Genomic DNA, 22,599 nt, shown 5'->3' with positions numbered 1-22,599 from the left:
GGCATCTGTTTTGATGGCGGGAATTACGTTTCTGTGGCCCATGCTGACGCCTGCTCTTTGTGTAGGCTGGTGACAAAGACCCCCACCCTGGGGAGTCTCCCCAGAGCCCCCTGGGTGGTGGGGGGAGACAGGTCTGCCTGCCTCCCTCGGCACGAGCACAGGCGAGGCTGCTTCTAGGCCCAGAGCCGCAGTGCCGGATCTCAGAGCACTGCCTGGGGGCTTGATGGATGGTGGAGGGAAAGACGGGGAAGATGGCAGGAAAGATTGAAGGAGGGGGGAGGGGAAGCACGCATCTGGACCCACGCGGCCAGCACCCCCTCACCTTCTCTCCCGTCCTCCCTGCAGCCAAGTACCCGGCCATCAAGGCCCTGATGCGGCCGGACCCTCACCTCAAGTGGCTGGTGCTGGGGCTGGTGCTGGCGCAGCTGCTGGCCTGCTGGCTGGTGCGGGGCCTGGCGTGGCGCTGGCTGCTCTTCTGGGCCTACGCCTTCGGGGGCTGCGTGAACCACGCGCTGACGCTGGCCATCCACGACATCTCGCACAACACGGCCTTCGGCACTGGCCACCCCGCCCACAACCGCTGGTTCGCCGTCTTCGCCAACCTGCCCTTGGGTGTGCCCTACGCCTCCTCCTTCAAGAAGTACCACGTGGATCACCACCGCTACCTGGGCGGCGACGGGCTGGACGTGGACGTGCCCACGCGCCTCGAGGGCTGGCTCTTCTGCACGCCGGCCCGCAAGCTGCTCTGGCTGGCGCTGCAGCCCTTCTTCTACTCGCTGCGGCCGCTCTGCGTGCACCCCAAGGCCATGACCCGCATGGAGGTGTTCAACGCCCTGGCGCAGCTGGCGGCCAACGCCACCATCTTCACCCTCTGGGGGCCCAAGCCCATGGTCTACCTGCTGGCCAGCTCCCTGCTGGGCCTGGGCCTGCACCCCATCTCGGGCCACTTCGTGGCTGAGCACTACATGTTCCTCAAGGGCCACGAGACCTACTCCTACTATGGGCCCCTCAACTGGATCACCTTCAACGTGGGCTACCACATGGAACACCACGACTTCCCCAGCATCCCGGGCTGCAACCTGCCCCTGGTACGTGGCCATGGTCGCGGGGCTGCAGTGGCACCTTAGTGGGAGGTGGGGGAACGCGGGGAGGGCTCTGGGCCACACTCCGGCCTTTCTCTCGTGCTGATCACGGGATGGCTACGTGCTCACTTGGGGTCCCCAGGGGAGAAGGAAAGGCCACCTGGCACACGGAGTGCCTGGCTGGAGAATAGGAAGGTGAATTCGGGGGGGCGGGGCAGGGGCTCAAGGGGCATTTTACAGTTCAGGCCTCTTGGTTTAATGAAAACCTGTTTGAGCACAGCTGTGATATTCACTGGCTGGCTGTGTGTCCTGGGGCAAGCCGCTTGCCCTCTCTGTGCCTCAGCTTTCTCTCCTGTAAATGGTGCAGCAGTAACGATACTGCAAGTGAAGCGCCTCGCCTTCCTGACCCTGTCCCTCCGCATTTCTTGTCACTGCCCTGTGACCCTCCAGGGGCCCCCTCACGGCACAGAGAGGACAGGGTGGGCCTTGCCCTTTGTGACCCAAGGGGCTTGGCCCGAGCTGCCTCGGAGTGGAAGCCTCTGGGCTGGCACCTCTGTCTTGGGAGATCTGGGTTGGAGAATTTCTAAAGAAGAAAGGGGGAGGGGGAGGAGGAGGGGGGAGGGGGAGGAGTTGTTGTTCTGGTCTGGCACTGGTCGGTTAGAGCAGAAGTGACCGCGCACAGGGGGTTGGAGATTGTGGTCGTGGGAAGGGTGTCTGAGTGTGCGAGGCTGTGTGTACGTCTGTGTGCCCGCATTCCTACACGTGATTAGGTGTGCCTGTCCATATGTGCATGTCTGTGAGTGCATGTTCACCCACTGGTGTGCTGGAGTGCACGTGAGCGCTGGTCTGGGTGTGCAGGTGTTTGTGCCGTGGCCCACGTGACTCTGGAGTCTGACAGCCTGTGTGTCCACCCTGGCTGTGCAGGCGCCCGCCCCGCCCCGCCCCGCCAATGGTACTGAGGTCCTGCTCTGTGCTGGGCACCATCTCACTGAAGCCTCACCACAAGCCTACGCAGCATTTCAAGCCCATCACGCCCATTTCATGGACGCGAAGGGAGAGGCTCAGGGAGCAGGGGTCCCTGACTCAGGAAGCAGCAGAGCCAGAATCTTGACCCAGGACACTCACAGAAGCAGCTGCTGTCAGCTGTGAGCCTTTCCTTCTCCCAAGCAAAGTCAAAGGCTCCCTGTTCCTGCCGTGCGTGTCACCTCATCCCCCTTAGGCCCCCCTTTTCAGTTATAAAGCAGGCCCTGTGCACCTGGTGTGTCCTCTGTGGGGGGAGGGGGAGGCCTCCCCTGCAGTTGGTGTGCGTGTAGGTGCTGAGGCTGGAGCACTTCTTGGAGGAGGCGGGCTGAGGGTGTCAGGTGCAGAGAGGGGCAGGGAGCTGGAGGGGGAAATAAGTCCTGAGGCTGGCAGGAGGGCGACGGGGTGGGAGTATGGTGGCAGCCAAGGTCAGAGGGGTTTGCAGGGCCGAGAGGGCACCGAACGCCGGGCTGAGGCGCGTGGGCGTGACCTTGGCTCAGCAGGACTCCGCCACCCCGAGGCTCCTGGATCAGAAACTCGGGGCGTGGGCTCCAGGGAGGGGGTGCATTTTACCTCCTCACCCCATTTGGGGCAGGGGCCTCAGCGCCTCTTGGTGCCCCCGGCCAATGGCCCCCCCGCCTATGGGCAGCACCGGGCGGCCTCCTGCCCGGCTGGCCCGGACACGGGTACCCTGGGAGATGACAGGGTTGCGCGTGTGCTCACGTGGTCTGTGTGCTCACGTGTGTCTGCGCGCACGTGCGCCTGTGGCTGTGCACGTGCCTGTGCGCGGCCTCTGACCCATGTGCCCTCTCCGCAGGTGCGGAAGATCGCGCCCGAGTACTACGACCACCTGCCCCAGCACTACTCGTGGGTGAAGGTGCTCTGGGACTTTGTGTCCGAGGACTCCCTGGGGCCCTACGCCAGGGTGAAGCGGGTGTGCAAGCTGGCGAAGGACGGCCTGTGAGCCCGACGGCCGGTGCCCCGAGAGCACGGACCCTGCTGCGCGCGCCTCAGTGCCCGGTGGGAGCAGGGCCTGTGCTCTCTGTCTGCTGCCCGGCCTCGCCCCGCCCACCTGCAGGGCTGGCCGTCACCTGTCCCCAGGGCGTGCAGTGCCCAGAACTGGTTTGGCTGCATTTAGTTCCCGCACCCTAGGCTGCTGTTCTTGTCCCCCTGGAGTCCCGAGACCACGCCTGGAGACAGCGGGCGCGGGTGGCAGCCTGGAGAAGCTTGGTCTGCACGGGGACTGGTGACCGCAGGCCGGGCCCTCCCTTTCAGGACGTCACGCGCGAGGCCTGGCCCGGCGCTGGGTGCCCTGTGCCCAGGGAGCTGATTTCTCTGGCGTGCCCATGCCCTAAATTAAAGCAGCATGTTTCCAAGTCCACAGAGGGTGCTTCCCAGGAGTGGGCTCGGCTCCTGGCCAGCAGGGCCTGAGGCCACGCTCCTCCCTCTGGGGCAGCCTTCCCCGGGGGCCCTGTCATTGAGTGGCCGGTTTTGGGGGTGTGGGCAGAGATGAGATCCACGTGGTCCTCGGGCCACGTCCCTGCTCCCGTCACAACCCTGCCCCCCACCCCCACCCCCGCGCCTGCCGAGCTCCTGCTGCACGTTGGGGCCCTCACCCCCACCAGCTCAGACGTGGGGCTTGAGGAGAACAGGTACCACAGGCCAGGCAGATGGCGGGTGCACAGGCGGCTGGACCGACGGGTGACTGCCCAAGTGAGCTAGGGCTCTGACGGAAGCTGGCTGGTGTCCTCGGTGTCTCTGCGAAGCAGGATGCGGCTCGTCCGGACTGTGCGGAGGGCTAATGGCCCAGCTGAGAGGTGGGGAGGCATCGCTGGCGCCAGCCCCTTGGCCCGGGGGCTGTGTCGGGGTGTGGGTCCTGGTCTTCCAGAGGCAGGCGGGCAGCAGGAGGGATGCCTGGGCGAGGCCCTCCCTGCCAGAGGAAGCGGCCAGGCCAAGACGGCCTCCCTTTGGAGCCGTGAGGCTGGGGAGGCTGAGGACCATGGCCCAGGGGCGGGCATGGCGGGGCTGCCTTAGCTGGCCCGGGAGAGAGAGGGCTGGGAGGAAGGCCCAGCTGGGCGGGGAGGAAGGTCTCAGGTGCCTGAGACAGGGCAGTTGCTACGCAAGGACTTCCTGCTCAGGGCTGGTAGTGGCCTTGCGTGTGCCAGGCACCCCTGTCCCCGGGTGTTCTGACCACTGCGATGGCCCGGGGAAGAGGCCCTTGGACTGGCTGTGGGAGGGCAATGTGGCTCTGAGCCTGGGCAGGCGGCCCCTCCTTGTGCACACACGCTGGCCTGGGCCCAGGGGAGCCCCAGAGAGCCCAGCTGAGCCTCGCGAGCTCTCCGTGTCCGCCAGCGAGCTTATCTGCCGACGGGACGGTCATGGCTGGGCCTCACCCAGAGCCGAAGGTGGGCCCAGGGCAGGGGTCTGGCACAACTCTCTTGAGAGGCAGCTGCCCGGGAAGAGGGGAGCACCCCGTCGCCACCTGCCAGGACTCTCTCCCCGAGGCCCCGAGGCGACAGGGTTCCTGGACGGCGGGAGGCAGAAGGAGCCCGGGAGAGCGGCTCATGGAGCTGTGTGTGGGTTAAGCCGCTCACCTCCCAGCCGGCAGAACAGCCCTATTCCTGTGTCCCAGGGTCGCTGGGAGCACTCGGTGAGCCGGTGTGTCCAGAGCCTGGCCAGAAAACGGTCCCACTGTCACGAGCCAGACTGGGGGCCCTCCTCCCGTGGCCCCCAGAGGACGGCTGGGCCAGCGCCTGGGCACACTGTGCCGTGGTGCCTGCGTGATAGCCTTCCCACGGGCTGGGCCTCACTCCTGGCTCAGGGGCAGCAGCCCCCAAGGCGGACAGCCAGACGCTCTTGGGCCCCAGCGGGGGCCTCGCGCGGTCTGCGAAGTGCTGGGAGGTGCCTCAGGCGGGCACCTGGGCTGCCCCTCCTGCCACCTGTGCTCCTCCCTGGGGGCTGCAGGAGACTCGTGGGGCAGGGCGGAGGCCTTCCCTGCCCGCCTTGCTGGGCCCGAGTCACGGGGCGCCCCTCTGCGCGGCGGGGAGGGTAAGCTGGTGCCTCCTTCCGGTCCCGCTGATGTTCCAGGCGCCACTCAGAGCCCGTCTCCCTGGAGAAGGCCCTGGGGGGGCGGCTCCTGGGCCCCCCGCCGGCCGTGCCTGAGCTGCGCGGCTCAGCGGCCCGTCCCCCCTCGCATCGGAGTCAGCCCAGCCTCGCACCCACGGCCGCCACTGCCATGGGCCCTTCCCCCAAAAGAGGCCTCCCCGGCCGGGAGCCGCCAACAGCGAGCGAGTCGGAGCCGGGGTGTGGACGGTAAGCGTTTATTACCACGTGCACACAGACCGCCTGGCGCGTGGACGGACCCCAACCACCAGGACGCTGGGAAGGAGCCGCGTGGAAGTGGCCGCTGCTCCCGGTGGCACCTAGGAGAAAACTTGAAACCGCCTAGCGAGGCGCGACTGACTCGGGGTGTCTTCTCTATAAACCGAAAGGAATGTACACTTAAATAGGCAAATATAAAATACAAAAAAAGGCGATAGGCCTGGTGTGCTGTGTCAGGTTGAATCTAAAAAAATCCAGGAGCTGAACTTTTTTCCTCATTTTAATATTTTATCACAGGTTAAGACTTTTAAACGAAGCACATCCTAGCTTCAGTGCGTGCTCGTGTGTGCTGGAGGCCCGGGGCGCTGGGCTCCTTGCTGTCCCCGCCTTCGGCTGGACCGGGTCTCAGGCGGCGTCGGGGGCCGAGCGACCTACGATGTGCTGATCCCACTCAGCTCCTGCCTGATGGCTGAGGGGACAGGGCGGGACAGGAGGCTCAGGCGCCGCCCCCCGGCCTGCTCAGGTCCTGCCTGGGGGTCTGCCCCGCTCTGTCTCCCGAGAGCCGCCCCCCAGGCCAGAGGGCAGGCAGCGCAGCGGGCTCCGGCCGACTCCGGGGTGACAGCAAAGCCCTCTGTGGGGCTCATCTGCCGCTTCTCGTGAGCTGGCAGTCCCTCAAGGATGGCACTGCCCCTTCCCCGTCAGAGGACGGACTGGTAAGGGGCAGGCAGGCAGCCCAGCTCTGGTCGGAGGACCGGCAAGCCCCCCACCCCGCCCCCAGGGGCAGCATCAGGTCGGTGACCTTGAGCAGGGCGGAGGGCTCCCACGCCCTGCCTCCCGGGCCTGGGCTCGCCCCATCCGGAGCGGGCCGGGGCTTCTCCCCGCTCCTCTCCCCAGAGTCCTCCCCCAGATGTGAGTCTCTGCCCGGACAGACCCCAGGGGGCCTGCACCCGAAGGCCAGGAGAGAGAGCTAAGGGCCGGGCCCGTCTCCAGCAGCAGGGGAACGAGGGGAGGGTTCCAGGAGACCCCCATGGCCCACATCTCCCCCAGCCTCTCAGCCGCCCGCCCCAGAGGCTGCGTCCACCATGGCCGCGCTGTGACAGGTGCAGAGACGGGCACCCCCACACCCACTGGCTCCCTCCGTCGAGGCTGTGCCCTCTGCTCGCTGGCTGGCTGGCAGCCCTGCTTCGGGCCCCACACCAGCCCTGGCCCTGGGGCCCCACAAGCAGCCCTCCTGAGGTGGGAGCGCCCAGCATCAGAGCAGGGTTAATAGTTGGCCTCTGTCTCCTCTCTGGCTCTGCTTTCTCTCTTCATTCATTAACTCCTTATCTGCCCATCCCAGGCCTGTGGGGGGACTGGGCAAACAGGAACTGAGTGCTCTCTGGGTCAAGGACGGGGTGTGGCCGTCACCCAGCCCTGGGCAGGGGTCCGGCTCTGCTGGCACCCCACGCAGGCTCCCAGCCGCCTCTCCTCTCTCCCATGTCTGGCGGCCCTCCGCCACCAGCACCCAGCAGGTGGGATGGGGAGGGGTGTGGGCACCAGGCCGTGCCTCACTGCTCTGTCGGGCGGAGCCAGCCCGGCCCGAACCTTTCCTTTTCCTCTGGCTCCAGATCTGAGCCAGCGGCATCAAAGGCTCCGGAGGGGCCCGGAAGGACGGATGTGATTCACCGTGACGAGGCCCTGCCGCTGGAGCCACAGGCCCGCGCCCTCAGGCCAGGCCAAGCAGGCTGTGAACTAGGTCAGGCCCATAGGTAATTCTGTGGCTTCCTGGACCCCTAAACCTCTGGGAAGGCAGCGGTTGCCCTTATAACCCCAAACCCAGTGATCAGAAGTGGCAGAATAAACAGAAGTAATCTACGTCCACAGGTGCTGAGCTAAGCAGCAGATAACTCAGGGCCGCTCTGGGCTTGGGAATGCACTCGCGGATCTTCCTCCTCGACACAGGCTAATCCTGGGAAGCCTCAGACTGAGGCGGCTGAGCAGCAGGGCATCCCCGGCCTTACACGAGGCGCTTAATCTGAGTCTCAGTTTGCTCAGAGACGCGGGAGGGTGGTGCTGGCCGCTGGGAGGAAGACTGACCCCCGCCCCCATGCTGGTACAAGGCCCAGGCCTCCTGGCCCAGGACGGCCTCCCTGGCTGGACCATCCTGGACCCCTGCTTGGCCGCCCTGGGCGCAGGCAGGCCTCCGTCTTCAAGGACGCTGGGTGCACCTCGGCTCAGGGCAATGCCGGGGGTGGGGGCCCTCTACTCACCGTCGATGATCTCCTCCTTCACTTTGTGGAGCTCGCGGACCACCTCCTCGAGGATCTCCTGGTGGGAGCAGAGCCTCGGAGTGAAGGGACAGACAGCAGAGGAGAAGTGGCCTTGACCGAGGGGCAGGGGCAGCACCACAACCCTCACCCCTGCCCATGTCACCCGTGTTCTCGGCTCCCTCCCCAAGCTGGGGAACGGTGTGTGAGTGGGACGTGAGACACCTTCCCACGCCTGAGAAATACTCAGGAGGAGCCGGGGTGCCCGGAAGGGGAAGCCCCAGAGGCGGGCCGGGGGCCTTTTCCTGGTAAGGACAGGGGCAGGGGCACCGACGCTGCGCGTGTCCCCTCCCCCACTGCCGGCTCCTGACTGCTGGCAGCCGCACGTGGCCCTCTTGGGCAAGAGGGCGGGCCTGCCTGCCCACGCGGCCCCGACAAGTCCCCAGCCTCTGGCTCCTTCACAGCCTCTCCGGGAAGGACACACTCACCTGTTTCATCCGGTCTAAATCTAAGGCATCCAGGGCCACGTCGTTTACACTTCCCGCCGGCTTCATCCTGGGGAGAGGGCGGCAGGGTGCAGTCAGGTGGGCGTTGGGGCCCGGCAGGCGCCCCCGTGCTGGGAGACTGAGCGGTGCCCCGGCGCCTCCCGGCTGCGGGCCCAGCCCTGCCCTCTCCCATCGTCCTTCACACGCTTTCTGCTTCTACCTCCGGCCGCTCCTTAGCTACCTGAAAAGGACTCCAATGCCCTGTCTCCACCTCGAGAGGGGCTCATGGATACTGTGACCATATTTCCCAACCCAAGAGTCAGGACTTGGGGTCTTCTGCCTGGACAGCTCTCACACAGAAGCAGCCACGTAAGCGGACAGCGTCACATGCTGCCTCCCCTGGAAAGGGACCCTGATAAGCTGGCCCTCAGTGTGAGGGTCTGCGTTCCTGGCTAGACGGAGGCTTGGGGGAAACCAGTAACGATGGCATTAAATACGAGACAAAATTGCAAAAACCTTAAACACTCATCCTAAAGGCACCCACTTCCGACACAAACACGTGTCCCTGGTGTTGGTAACCGGCTCTGGTGTGTAATTACTTCAGGAAACGTCCTTGGATGTGGTTTTGCTCGTCTCAGGCAAAGGTTTCAGTTTTGGGGACTGTCCTGATGCTTCCGAACTAAGGTTAGCTGGTTTGAAACTTCATGTCTCTTGCACATGAATCCTCCCTGGAAAATCTTGGCAGGGAATTGCCTGGTGGTCCAGTGGTTAGGACTTGCTGCTTTCAGAGCCGGGGCCCAGGTTCACTCCCTGGTCGGGGAACTAAGATCCCACCAGTGGAAGAGAGGAGGGGAGGGAAAGATGGAAGGACGGAAGGACGGAGGAAGGGAGGAAGGAAGGAAATCTTGGCAAACGCTCGTCTAACCACCTGGCCTTTCAAAGCAGGACCATGGTGCTGAGGGTACACTTTCTGGATCCACTTTCTGTCCCCACGTGGAGAGAAAGGCAGGTTCAGGGAAATGATGTGGCTAGAGCCAGCTGCAGGGATCGTGGATGTGACAGCTGGCGGACAGACACTGACCTGGCGGACTGGCATGGCTACCAGGGGTCACTGTACAGATTAGGTCCATCTGGGGAAATCGAGGGCTGGTGTTCTCCACAGTGAAGGAGAACAAGCATGAAAACTAAAGTGCTGGTGCCGCCGCGATGGAGAACAGTGTGGAGGGGCCTCAAAGGATTAAGAACGTAATGACCACACGAGCCAGCAATCCCACCTCTGGGTACACAGCCGAAGGGAATGAAATCACTGTCCCAGGAGACAGCTGCACCCCCATGTTCACTGCAGCGTTATTCACAACTGCCATGACATGGGAACAACCCAAGGGTCCGCTGACAGATGAATGGAGACAGAAGATGTCATGTCTGTATCTGTGTGCGTGTGTGAGTGTATGTACACACACGTGTACATATGTACATCACACGGTTACATAATGGAGTATTCTGCCACAAGAAAGAAGGAAACCCTGCCATTTGTGACAACATGGACATTATGCTAAGTGAAATAAGCCAGAGAAAAACAAATGCCTCATGATCTCACTTATATGTAAAATCTAGGAAAGCCAAACTCAGAAACAGAGCGCAGACTCGTGGCTGCCAGGGGCTGGCGGGTGGCGGCAACTGGTGGAGGTGGTCCACGGGCACACACTTCCGCTAATAAGATGGGCTCCCTCTTGGGGGTGTGACGTACAGCACGGTAACTATGGTTAACGATACTGTATCGTATGCTTGAAAGGAGCGAAGAAAATAGATCTGAAAGTTCTCACCACACACGTACAAAAAAAGGTAACTGTGTGAGGTTACGGACGAGTTAACTTACTTGACTGTGGTAACCATTTTACAATGCACACGTATATCAAATCACAGTGTGGTACATCTTGAACTTACACAACACTAGATGTCAATTATATCTCAATAAAACTGGATTAAAAAAAAACCACTGAATGCTATGTAAATAAAATTTTAGTGTCCAGTGCACAAAGCTGGGTTAAAAAAGAAAAGAAAAGGTGCTCCTGCACCCCTCCTGGATGAACTCAATAAAGAGACTCAATAAATGTGGTCCTGACTGAGTTTGTAAGTAACTTTGGGTCCTGATGTGGAAAGAGGTCCGGCCTGAGATCCCTGGATCCGTCATACCCATCCTGTAGTTTCCAGTCACCTGGACAAACCACTTCACCTCTCTGGGCCTCGGTCCCGCCATCTGCAGACCTGGAAAGTGCCCCCGATGGTGACCCCGACAGCTTTTGTGAGCCCTGCGGCACCCGCCCCATCTGTGAGTCTGGAGCCGGAGAGCCCTCTTACGTGTAGGAATGCCCTAGACGACGCTCCTGCCCTGTGAGGGACGCCTGGCCACTCAGAACTTGGCCGCCCGTCCTTACTCCACGACCAGGAAGCAGCTAGCTCTGCTGGGAGCTGCAGGTCAGCCCCGGCCGCCTCGCCTCCCCGGCTGCTCTGGCTCCCGCCCGGCTCCGGTCCACCTCTCGCTTCACAGCCAGAGCGAGCTGCCCAGAGAGCAACTCCATCGCGGCGCCCTTTGCTCAGAGCTCGGAGACTGGGGCCCGCACACAGAATAAAATCCACACTTCTCACCGTGCGGCTCCTTCCTGCCCCTCTAAACGTGCCTCCCTCTGCCCTCCCCACGTCCGATCACCTGCCAGCCACAAGGGCCTGCTTTCTGTTCTTTGAACTTGCCAGGCTGGTGGCAGGCTCAGGGCCTTAGCATTTACACTCGTTCGGCCTGGAGGGCCGTGCCCACAGTCTCCACGGGGCAGGCTCCCTCTCACCCGGGTCAACTCGAATGCCACCTCTGAGAGGCCCACTCGCTAAAGCACCCCCGTCCCCAGCCCCGTCCACCACGCGGCCCTCTACGTCTTCCCCAGAGCACCTCTCAGAACTCACAGTTGTCTTATTTACGGGCCTTTCCAACAGGAAAATGAGCTCCTCGCAGGCAGGGACCTGCAGGGCCCAGCTCAGGGCCTGGCTGACAAAGGCCCTCCACAAGTCCTGGCTGCCGCCGAGACCCCTCACCCTGTTCACCCACATCTGTCATCGCCACTCCTGCTGGGCCGGCTGGAGCTCTCTCTGGTCACCTTGTTTGATTTGGCAAGACCAGGCTCAAACTCCACCTGCTCTGGGATTTGGGCTGTTCCCCTCCAATCTGTGATGGGCACTGAAGACACTTCCTAGTACGGATTCTAGAAGCCTGCAAAATTCAGGCCACACTTGGCCCATAGCTACTGTGTGACTGTCTCTCGATTTTTTGGGCGACCTCAGTTTCAAACAACCCATCCTGTTATCACATCAGCTTTTGGTTTGGGAAATATGGTCAGCGTATCTCCGGGGAAAAGGCAGAGGAAGGAGAGGAGGTGGGGTGCTGGGCCAGCCCCCGGGATTTTGAGCTGCGGGATGCAGCCAGGGCTGCTGAAGATTTCCTGTGTCCAGCTGTTGTCCACACATGGTCACCCTGTGCGTGAGGGATGAAGAGACCTCCTCGTGGCGTGGGGGAGCAGTGGAGGCTCGGAGAGGTCCCCTGGCTTGCCCGGTGTCAGAATTAGCGAGGCCAGAGCTGGGATTCGATCCCAGCTCCACCTCGCTGCCTCTCTGGACAGTCACTCCCCTCCCCTGGCCTCGGGCCCTCTGTCTAGGAGAAGACAGGAAGCAGCTGGCCCGCCCTGTCCCTGACGAAGCGCAGACCACCCTTTCCCAGGGCCGACTGTTAGATGATAGGACACAGGTGGGATCCGGGGTGTTAGTCATGGGCAAGGGACAAAGGAGGCCCCAGAGGCGGGGCTGTTCGGTACCTAGAGTGAGGCTGCGACTGAAGGGGGCTCTTAGCTTCGGGGCTCTTGGCCACAGACGGGGTTCTGCGCGGTGGAACGGAATGGAACAGAGAGGTGAGTTGGCGCCGTCGCCCGCCTGGGCCCACCGACCCGGGCGCAGGGCCAGCCTTCCCGGGGCAGCTCACCTGGACAGCAAGGAGGACACGGGCTTCTCCGCCGAGCTGCTCCGCTCCCAGGGCTTCCGGCCGGCCTCTGTCGGTTCACGTCATGGATGAAGCGCCTCAGAGCTGGGAGGGCGCTCAGTGGCCCCCATCCCACAGCGTCCCGGGCAGGAGGCCCACCCGTGCTCCCCCGTCACAGCTGAGACCCGGCTCCTTATTCCAGTCCCCTTTGGCCCAGGCGGCCCTGGCAGGGTGCAGATGGCCCTGCTGTCACCCGGCGTCTACCCCCGCTCAGGACATGAGCCTCTGTTCCCTCGACTCGGTTGACCTTGTGGCCTGGCTTTGAGCCCTCTCACCATGACTGGGTCTGTCCTTGGAACGTGAGCCAGCTGGTCAGGGAACCTCTTAACTACGACTTCTAGAGGCGACCTGGGACTCTAGCAGTGGGCCGAGCAGGGCACAGGAGGCCCCCACCAGGACACTCTCCGGGCAGCCCAGGGTCCACGTTCGCCTTCAGGGGCCAGGCCCACGACCCACGTGCGTCCTCTGTCCCCTGACTCCTTGCTTTCTCCCCCGACACTGCAGCTGGTTCTTTCCCAGCCTGGGCTTCAAAGCTGATTTGTCTTTCCTTTTTCCTTTTTAACTGGTGTTAAACTACATCTCACTTTACTTCAAGAGATTTGTCGAGCTGGACAGAATTCACTGACTTTGCAGGATGAGCAGAGAGGCAGAAGGAAAACCCCCTGGGGCAGCAGGGGGCCAACCACTCTGAGCTGAGCCTGGAGACTGTGCAGGCCGACAGGCCCACGCTGGGCCTGCAGGGCAGGTACAAGAGCTGGGACCACGTCCAGGGTCCAGGCATGCAGCCTGGAGGAAGCCATTTAAACACACTGAGCCTCAACCCCCTAGACTGGGAACAACCCATCCACCGGGACGTGAGCTGTTCATGCAGTCACTCACCAAGAACTGTGGTGGCACTGCCTGAGAAGGAGAGGGCACAGACCGCAGCCTCGCAAGGGAGGCAGACGCGCCAACAGAGTCAGGACGCTAGGCCCGTGCGGGGCAGAGCCGTGCCCCAGCGAGCAGCCAGCCCCTGGCAAGAGCTGCCCTCCGCTGGCTGGGGCGGGGGCGCTACTTCCCCTCCGCCTCTCCCAAGCCTGCACCGCACCATGTGCTCAGGAGCACAGGCCTGGCTCAGAGCAGACACTGAAACGCTGGACGAGTGACTGACTGCGGTGGCTTCTTCCCACCGTAGAGCCTCAAGGCACTCTTCTAATCGCAACCCCCGCTCCACAGCTCAGACTGGGGGATTTCTGCGTGGGGTTCAGGACCGCCTTGTCTGGTTGACTTCTCAGTGAGTGAGATTCACTGCTAATCACTGTAACATGGGTCACAGCTGGCGTTTTGCAGGGCGCAGGAACGTGACATTTACGTGCCCCTCTTCGGAGCACGGGCCCAAGGCCAGGAACCTGAGCCCCAGGGCACGGTCTCCCACACCACTCGGTAGGTGCTGGCAGGCCGGCTGGGAGACGCGAGGCTTAGACTGGGCAGTCTTTCCTCCAGGGTGCCCCTGCTCAGGCTCGGCGTGGAGGCCGCGAAGATGGCGGGGCCTCTCTGCTCACCGTAAAGTGAGGCAGGGGGATCAGATCGCCTTCCTGTAAGAGCCCCTCCTGTGCTAAGACCCCGTGCTGGCGCTGGCAGGGCGGTGCGCCTTACCTGAGGAGTTGGGGGGCTGGCTGGCTGCTCGGGTCCCCGGAGATGGAGAGGTGCTCGGCTCTTCCTGAAATGGAAGAGAAAGGCTCTGCTGTCGGCCTGCTTAGGAAGGCCGGCTGGGTGGGGGACCTTTGGGCCAGGTCATCTAGAAAACCTCAGTTTTCCAAATTAGCCAACGAACATATATTATTTTTATAATCAGTGAAACAACAAATACGATTCACCAATGAAAACCCCAGGTCGCGGTGGGGAGGTGGTCCACCCCACGGAAGTCAGGGAGGAGAAGGCTGCAGGGGGACACAGTGGACGTGGCCTGGACCCCGGGCCCGGTGCTGCCCACAGACTAACTGTCCCTCACGAGGCGCTGCCACCCCTTGTCCACCGGGACCCTTCCGCAGCCCTGGGAGGAGCCCGCTTCCGGTCAGCCCTGCTGGTCAAGCTGGGCACGGACACAGCCTGAGTCCTAGAGACCCCGGCGCTTCACTTCTCTTTCACAGGAGAGGAGGAAGCGCTAAGAATTTAGAATGTAGGGGCTTCCCTGGTGGCGCAGGGGTTAAGAATCCGCCTGCCAATGCAGGGCACACGGGTTTGAGCCCTGGTCCAGGAAGATCCCACATGCCGCGGAACAACTAAGCCCGTGCGCCACAACTACTGAGGCTGCGCTCTAGAGCCCGTGAGCCACAACTACTGAGCCTGAGCTCTAGAGCCCGTGTGCCACAAGAGAAGCCACCGCAGTGAGAAGCCTGTGCACCGCAATGAAGAGTAGCGCCTGCTCCCACAACTAGAGAAGAAAGCCCGCGCGCAGCAAAAAAGGCCCAACGCGGCCAAAAATTAAAAAAGAAAAGAAAAAAAGAATTCAGAATGCTCTGAAGGTTATCTTTAGCCCAACCAGGCTACGGGTTCATCAATGTTGCTGACCAGTGGGCCAGGCGGAGCCCCGAGCCTCCGGCCGCTCGCCCGTGCGCCCCACCATCCCCCAGACACGGCCGCTGCGCGTCTCTGTCCTGCACGCCCGCTCCTCTCAGAGCTCGGGGCAGATGCCGCCTGTCCTGGGAGCTCTTGCAGGGCTCAGGGCCCTGGTGCTCCGTCTCTGTCCTCAGCACCTTTCTTTGTCAGCAGTCAGTTTATTGTGTCCTCCCTTGAGCACAGAGGCCATGGTCCTATCCACCCAGGACCCCCGTGCCTGGCTCCCAGCGGGGCCCCACGAAGGCGGCCCGTGCGTGTCTGCTCTGCCCGTGGAATAAGTCTGTGGCGACACTTGTAATGGAGGTGAGTAATGCAGCAGTAACACAAGCTGACGTTTATTATCGCACATATTTTGGAAAGATTCTACACTCTTAGGAAAACGGCATTTATTAAGTAATCATAATTCCTCCATTTTTCCCAAGCAAAACACATACAGCTGCTACCTGGAGCTTTTTTTTTTTTTTGCGGTACGCGGGCCTCTCACTGTTGTGGCCTCTCCCATTGCGGAGCACGGGCTCCGGACCCACAGGCTCAGCGGCCATGGCTCACGGGCCCAGCTGCTCCGCGGCATGTGGGATCATCCCGGACCGGGGCACGAACCCGTGTCCCCTGCATCGGCAGGCAGACCCTCAACCGCTGTGCCACCAGGGACGCACTACCCGGAGCTTTTGACCAGAGACAGCCAGCCGACCTGACGAGACGGAACTAGCATAATGCTGGCCAAAGCCAAGAATCGCCTCTGCCACTGCCCACGTCAACTCTGCTTCCCATCTGGTCCATCCGAGCCTTGGGGTGAGGGCTCTCGGACGCTCACGGCCACCTCCAGGGCCAGGACTCCAGGCTCAGCGCTCCAATCAGGACCCACCACGCCCGCTCCACCTAATGCAAGCCTGTGAGAGCCAGGACCACGACTGCTGACGCCTGGTCCCCGCGCCGATGAGCAGACCTGGCACCTATCAGACCCATCAGGAACCCCCCACCCTGTATCTGCGTGGTGACTGAATGAACCCAGGAGTTGCTGGTCCAGGGGCAAAAGAACGTGCTAGGCGTGGGTCTCAGGCCAAGTCTCCTGAGCGCTCTGGTTTAAAGAGAGAGTGGAATAAATGAAACTATATAAACCCACACGTATGCGTGGGGCCCAGGGCCCAGAGGAAACAGGAAAGAATGAAAGCCATAATGGGTGAAGTTAGAGTAACTGAAAAAAATCAGTAAGCTGTTTTGTGTCGTCCTATTATTATTTCAAAAACAGTTAACAAGAATCCTCGCTCCCAGCGCACAGGGCTCAGCCGCCCACACCCCTGCCCCGAGGCTGCCGGCCCAGCGCCTGGGGGCTGTGTTTTCATGCCATGGAACGCGTCCTTAGAGCAGTGACATAACTGGCCTGCGGCCAGCAAGCGGCAGAGCGCCCGCCTGAGCCACATCTGACCCCACATTTGGGGTGTTTTCCTTCTTTAACTAACGCTTATTTGTTTCTCATTAATTATAAATCTAGTACATGTTCAATGAAGAGGATCTGGAAAACACTGAAAAGTATAAAAAAGAAAAGCCAGGGAATTCCTGGCGGTCCAGTGGTTAGGACTCGGTGCTCTCACTGCTGAGGGCCCGGGTTCAATCCCTGGGTGGGGAACTCAGACCCCACCAACTGCACAGCGTGGCCAAAAAAACAAAAAAGAAAAGAGAAAAAAGAAAGAAAAGCCAGTCTCCAGTGTCTCGTCCACGCGGCACCTGCTCTGGTGTGTGGAACTGCCCTAGCCCTGCCCTGGAAGAGGCTGCTCCCGGGCGGGCAGGGCCTCCTGACTGCGGGGGACCAAGGCAAACAGAACTCCCAGTGACCAGGAGGCTTCTTAAAAAAGGAAAGGAAAGAAAAGAAAAAGGGGAGTCAGAGGAAGAAAACTCTACCCTTGGGGTCAAAGATTTCTCCTGGGTCCCTGGGATTTGAAACACACTCTTCCTGGAGACCAGGGAGGAGGGAGGTTGGGTACCGGGGCTGGAGCTGTGATGGCGGGAACTGGCCGGCGCCTTTGGAGACCTGTAATTATTCCTGGGCTCCTGGCCAGACAGGCCTCTGCAGTTTGAGAAATTAGTGGGGAGTTAGCTGGATGAACTCCATACTCTGTGCAAGGCATGGGAACAGTGGAATATGCACGCCTGGTCCTACAGGGCTCATGATTCAGCAGGAACGAGCGAGTCTGAACAAGCAGAGATGTGTGTGCTAAGGGCAGGGAGAAGCATGGTGGGGAGAGGGGCCCGGGGTCCACGTAGCAGAGAGCCTTACTAGCCTGGAGGTCGGGAGCCTGTTTCTCAGGGAGTACTGTTTACACAGAGAAGTGCAGCCGAGGAGGAGTTAGCTGCTGGGGCCGAGGGGACCGCATGTGCCAGGCGGGGGGACCAGGGGAAGGGAGGGCCGCTGGCAAGGCTGGAGCCCGGGGGTCACACCCGGTAAGCCTCGCCCTGCTGACGGGGGTGGCACGGTACCCTGGCGCCTGGTGGTTGTAATATTTCTTCTGTCTCCTGCCACCGAGATGCAACCTGTATGCCATCTGTAGTTAAGGTCTAAACTTAGCCGTTTCAGTAGGAGTCTATTTTTACAGGGAAAGCTTAACACAGAGGGAAAGAGTGTTAGCCACCCTAGTGACGGCGGGAGCCTGGAACCTGTGTGGACAGACTAGGCTCCAGGACCCCCTCAGGACAAGAGCCAGAGCGCTGGGTTCCTCTGCCCAGCTCCCCTGCGGCTCCTGCTGGAATCCACGGGCTCAAGTGAAGCCTTTCAAGAACAGGAATAATTTGAAAATAATAACTGCCCTGGTCTTCAAGCAGACACTGCCTACTGCGGTTGTACTCTCCAACCCCCCGAGTCCCTTGAGATCTGTCTGCTGCCCCTCTGAGCTCCCCAGCCTCCAGGCCGTTCCCTCAAGGCGCTCCCAGGCAGGTCCTGCTTCTCTGCCTCTTACCTGCCTTCTCTGCGAGGCTGTGAGCTCCAAAGCAGAGCAGTGTCTGCTAGATGCTCAGTGAGCACAGGCCTGCCACCCGGTGCAGCAGGGACGGACATGAGCGCCCACAGGCCCTGTCCCCCTGCACTAACCCCTCCTGTCCCTCTTGTCACCCCTGTCCCCCGCCCTCCTACAAATCACCCAGCGAAGTATCTACCGCGTGTATGTCCAAACACGGTGTCCCGCAGGCCTGGTCCATTCACACCTCTGGGGAAGCCGGGGTGGGCTGGCCGTGGGGTGTGCTTACCGTTTGGCTTTCGTCTTCCTTTTTATCAGCCGGCTTGTCTGTCTGGGAGGCTGCTTTTCTCCTAACACAAGGAGGGAGAAGATACAATCAGCCCTAAAGGTTTCCACACAGAGCAGACGTCGCCTCTGTGTGGACACAGCTTGGTCCTCAGAGACTCCTTGCTGGGGTGTGACCCTGTTTCGTGTGAAGGAGATGACTTGTCCAGGCACCCATCTGGCCCGTGGCGATGCCCGGGTGAGTGTCCAGGCCTTCTGTGCTGGCCCCAGGACCCTGGACACAAAACTGGTCTGGGTGGTGGGGTGGGGGGCACCCCATCTCTGTCTACAGCACCTGAAGGCCGAGGAGGTTGGTCCGCACCCTGTCCAGGTCCCGGGGGACCTGGGCTCGGCTGGGTGGCCGCTGTCCTCCCAGGATGCTCAAGGCCTGGTCACGAGGGGCAGGAGAGCTGCCCCCGCCACAGGTCAGCCTGGGGCATCCCGTCTGCAGGCCGCCTGCGGGACGGAGGAGGAAGCCTTTCCCTATCGCCCTAAAGCTCCTCCCACCTCAGAGCTCAGCAGCCATGTCCTCCCCGACCTGGACACCACGAAGAGTGGCACGTGCTCAGGAAGGAAAGAACCCAAGAGACGCCCTCTAGTCACGGCGCGCACCTCCCCGCAGGGATGAGCCCCCTTCTCAGACACTGAGAACTCGCTGCTCTTCTCCGGCCTCAGTGGTGGCCTACCTCTGGCTAATTCCCAAATCTACACACATACCCCTTCCTACTCTCCAAAGATCCGGCCCTGGGGGCTCTCAACCCGGTGAAGCCGCCAGGACACAAACAAAGCTCTCGGAGCTCACGAGGTAGCTGGCTGTCAGGAGGGAAGCTGGCCTGGTGGGGGTGAGGGCCACCGGCTGCCTGTCCCCGTCTAGGGACCGGCCACAGGGGGCTCCTTCCTCATCTTCTCATCCCACCCACCTATGGCCCTTCCCAGAAGCCTGGGACTCATCCCCGACTTCTTCCTCGTGACAGTGGGCCCGCTCACTTCTGGCTCTGCACTTTGTTTCTGGGCTGTCTGGCCCGTCTTCACTCCCAACGCTGCGTGTAAGCACCACCAGCTCCTGCCTGGCCTGCTACTGCCACCGCGCCCGTGACATTCTGCTCCTACCCAGAGCCTGCGTTTAATCTTCTAAGGATACCCAGCAGACCAGGCCCCTCCAGGCCTGTGAGGATTCCCTGGGCTGAGTGTCTGTGGACACGCTCGGCATCGAGCAGCTCCCAGCGACACGGTTCCCCCGCCTGGTCCACTGCCGGGACAGGCCTCAGCAACTGAGGAGGCAGCGACTCCGCAAGGACCTTTGATCAGCTAAGCTCTGTTACTATGCCTGTTTGACAGATAAGAAAAAGAAGCCCTAATGAAAAGGAGCGAAATGGGGTCATTTGTAGAGACGTGGACGGACCTAGAGACTGTCATACAGAGTGAGGTAAGTCAGAAAGAGAAAAACAAATAGCATATCTTAACGCACATATGTGGAATCTAGAAAAATGGTACAGATGAACCTGTTTGCAAGGCAGAAATAGAGACAAAGACGTAGAGGACACACGTATGGACACCAAGGGGAGAAGTGGGGGTGGGATGAACTGGGAGACTGGGATTGACACGTAAACACTAAAAATAGATAACTAATAAGAACCTGCTGTACGGCACTGGGAACTGCACTTCGCTGTACAGTAGAAACTAACACAACATTGTAAAACAACTATATCCTAATCTAAAAAAAAAAAAAAAAGGGCTTTAACAAGACCCTAGCCAAAAATAAATAAATAAATAAATAAAAGAGACCCCAGAGAGCTCCCTGCTCCTTTCGCCACGTGAGGACACAGCAGAGACGGCCACTTATGAACCAGGCGGTGGGCTCTCACCAGACGCTGCATTTGTCAGTGCCGTAGTCCTGTACTTCTTTAGAACTGTGAGAAATAAAGTTCTGTTTATAAGCCACGCATCCTGATTTTTTTTATAGCATCGCAAGCTGATTAAGATAGAGGATTAGCTGTCTGTACAAAGTGGAAGTAGAGATCTTCTTTAAAAAAAAAAAAAAAAGCAGCCCTCGCGCACATCTCCTCGTAGGCTCCACCCAGCATCCTGCACGCCCGGGTGGGCTTCAGAGAGCAGCGTGGCCGCCCCTTGCCGGTTGTGCAGGGTGAGTGCTCTCGGTGGGCCCGGCTCTGCTACCAGCTTCCGGCGTCTCACTGGCTCCTGGCACACCGGCCTTTTCCTGTTCTCAGAAACTTCCTCTCCGTTTGGTCTAAGCCATCTAGGCCAAGCAGTCACTGGGAACGCACTGGTGTTGGACTTGGGGAGTGTGAACACTTCCTTTTTTAAAGAATCTTCTATTTTTATGCGAGGCCCCTCTGGAATGGACTCTAACGAACGTGCACACGAGGCTCTCCCCTCTAGCCTGCATCCTGGTCCACCTCCTCCAGGCCCTGGGCTGGGGGGGAGGGGGCGTGTCTCAGCCTCTCCAGGTAATGTAACTCCACCCACCACACCCACCTCTGCTCCTCCTGTGCACGGAACCTCTCCTCTGCTGCTTCGGCCCAGAGGACGCACAGAACCTCCTCCATGAAGCGCCCCGGCTCCCTGAAGCTGCTCTGCACTGTCCGGCCGCAGTCGCTGGCTCACCTCTGGTCACGGCACGTGGAGCCACCTGGCTGCTCCCCTCCCCCTGTGCCCTCCCTTGCTGGGCACACAGGGCCCTGGGCCGGCCCCGCCGAGATGTGCCAGACCAGCTACCTGCACTCTGGGGCCTCTGTCTCCCCCGTGTCCTCGCAGTGCCGTGTGGGTTTACTGAAGACCCAGCACAGAAAGCGCTCGCCCGGGGTCAGCCGCCATGGGGGCAGCGGGAAGAGCCTGGAGACTGAGAGAAGGCAAGAGGGGTCACGGGGGAGCAAGGCCCCCGCCATTGCTTTTCTTGGGCAACAAGGAGCGTGCTGACAGGTGAGGCCCACTCCTGGGTCCTCTGGTGCCCGGGTGAGCCATGGCCCTGGAAACCCCATCAGGGCATTCCTGCCGCCACACCACATTTACAAGTAAGACCCAAGCTTTTGCGACCCTTCTGAGAGGGAGCTGTCTGATCTCTCCATCTGCCTGGGATTCAGCTGGGGAACAACGAAGAGCCATAGTGACAGGCTGATGGCCTTGGGCAAGCTGGAGGCACATGTGCTGGTGAGGATGGAGGCGGAGGCCGCAGAGCTGAACACGACGGGGAGGGAACTGCTGCTCCGTCCCTGAGGGGTAACGTCCTCTGGGCTCCTACCACCTCAGCACCCCTTCTCCCGAGTCCTCCGTAAGGGCCCCCACAAGGCGGGCCCCTTCGTCATACGTTCACCGCTGGGAATACTCCTGTTTTCCCTCGGAACTGATCTCTGAAATGATCTCCAAATTTCTCTCTGCTCAGGACAAGGCTGATACGTGGCAGATGTTTCAACGAACACTTGCTAAACTGAAATGAGGAAGGACGTAGAGCTCAGAGGACTCCTTTGGCTTGATGTCTCAGACTGAGCCCTGGAGAAGGGAAAGCGCGACGACCAGCCCCCCTGCTTGGCTGAGCCCAGGGGACGGTGGGTCCTGGGGCCAGGCGAGGCTTCCCCTTCCGCTGAGGAACAGCAGCTCCTGACAGTGGCTGGGCCTGGGGGAAGCCTAAGCACTCACCTCTTGGCCAGCAGCTTGTTCATTTCTTCCATGAGGCCTCCTCCTCCACCCCCACTGCTCGCCCGGTTGGCGTCAGACTTCGAGGTCCCGCTGGGACTGGAGCCTCCGGACGCATCTTCTGGCTAAGGGGAGAGGACGGCGCGCTTCAGTCTGGTGTCCGTGGCAGGACGCCACTCGAGGGGAGACGGGGCCACGTGTGATGGCAGTGCTGGAAGAGGTCGAGGCCATCTAGTCCCCCAACCCCACCTGCTGGCGGCACAGCTGGAGCCCAGAGAGCGACCGGGACTGGAGGGTCACGGTTGGCAGGCACCCCCAGGTTCGCTGGCTCACGGTCAGCACCCTCGCCAAGGCCAGCGTGGCTTGAGGGGGGAGGAGGCACAGTTCTGTGTCCCAGGTGCTCCTAATCCCACAGCCACACGTATGGCCTTCTAGAAGCCCCACCTCCCAGGACGCTGTGGAAGGCTGGGAGGGCCAGCTGAGCCTAAGGGAGCTGGTGGACTTAAATGCGGGAGACCCAGGGCCTGACTCCAAACCGCAACTGATGACCTGCGTGCTTTGAACAAGCTGCTCGTGCCTGCGCCTCGGTTTCCTCATCTACGAGGGCAGAGATCCCTGCCTCGCTTGTAAAGGACTAGCAGCAGGTTACGTAACTGCAGGCACCTACGGCTCTCACGCGGCCCTGTCCCAGTGGTCTCAGTAACCCGGTAACTGTGACCGAGGAGATGGGAGGTGCCGTCTGGCTGGGGAGGGCGGCGCTGCGCTCCCCGCCGGCGGGAAAGGGTCCGCCCGCCCCTCTGCCAGTTAGAAACCCGTCCTCCAGCCTGGTCCGTCCTGCCCACCCGC

At 61.2% G+C, this 22,599-nt stretch overlaps 2 protein-coding genes across 9 annotated transcripts in view; one reads left to right on the top strand and one right to left on the bottom strand.

Annotated features, from left to right (window-relative positions):
• DEGS2 (delta 4-desaturase, sphingolipid 2) overlaps positions 1-3,085 on the top strand; it is an 18,809-nt gene extending 15,724 nt beyond the window's left edge. Inside the window, exons 2-3 of one of the 2 annotated variants that reach the window (XM_027120567.1) lie at positions 346-1,088; positions 2,920-3,085. In XM_027120567.1, the coding sequence (XP_026976368.1) occupies positions 346-1,088; positions 2,920-3,066 (890 nt within the window). In that variant the 3' untranslated portion in view covers positions 3,067-3,085. Of the gene's footprint in view, positions 1-6; positions 1,089-2,919 lie in introns of those variants that run through there. The other variant, XM_027120566.1, reaches the window with a different exon arrangement.
• Positions 3,086-5,406: 2,321 nt separating this feature from the next.
• Positions 5,407-22,599, bottom strand: part of EVL (Enah/Vasp-like) — a 164,215-nt gene continuing 147,022 nt past the window's right edge. For 5 of the 7 annotated variants that reach the window (XM_027120562.1, XM_027120560.1, XM_027120564.1 and 2 more), the window contains exons 7-14: positions 21,757-21,878; positions 18,068-18,128; positions 13,868-13,931; positions 12,176-12,242; positions 12,012-12,074; positions 8,158-8,224; positions 7,673-7,730; positions 5,407-5,892 (exon numbers count right to left, since the gene is read on the bottom strand). In XM_027120562.1, the coding sequence (XP_026976363.1) occupies positions 5,855-5,892; positions 7,673-7,730; positions 8,158-8,224; positions 12,012-12,074; positions 12,176-12,242; positions 13,868-13,931; positions 18,068-18,128; positions 21,757-21,878 (540 nt within the window). In that variant the 3' untranslated portion in view covers positions 5,407-5,854. The remainder of the gene's footprint in view (positions 5,893-7,672; positions 7,731-8,157; positions 8,225-12,011; positions 12,075-12,175; positions 12,243-13,867; positions 13,932-18,067; positions 18,129-21,756; positions 21,879-22,599) is intronic. The other 2 variants (XM_027120565.1, XM_027120563.1) reach the window with 1 other exon arrangement.

This window comes from Aethalodelphis obliquidens, unplaced genomic scaffold (genome assembly GCF_003676395.1).
Source record: "Aethalodelphis obliquidens isolate GAN/ISIS:26980383/991018 unplaced genomic scaffold, ASM367639v1 scaffold21, whole genome shotgun sequence".
NCBI classification, from domain to species: Eukaryota; Metazoa; Chordata; class Mammalia; order Artiodactyla; family Delphinidae; genus Aethalodelphis; species Aethalodelphis obliquidens.
Note: the sequence above shows the minus strand (reverse complement) of the source record. Positions and strands in the feature narration are given on the sequence as shown.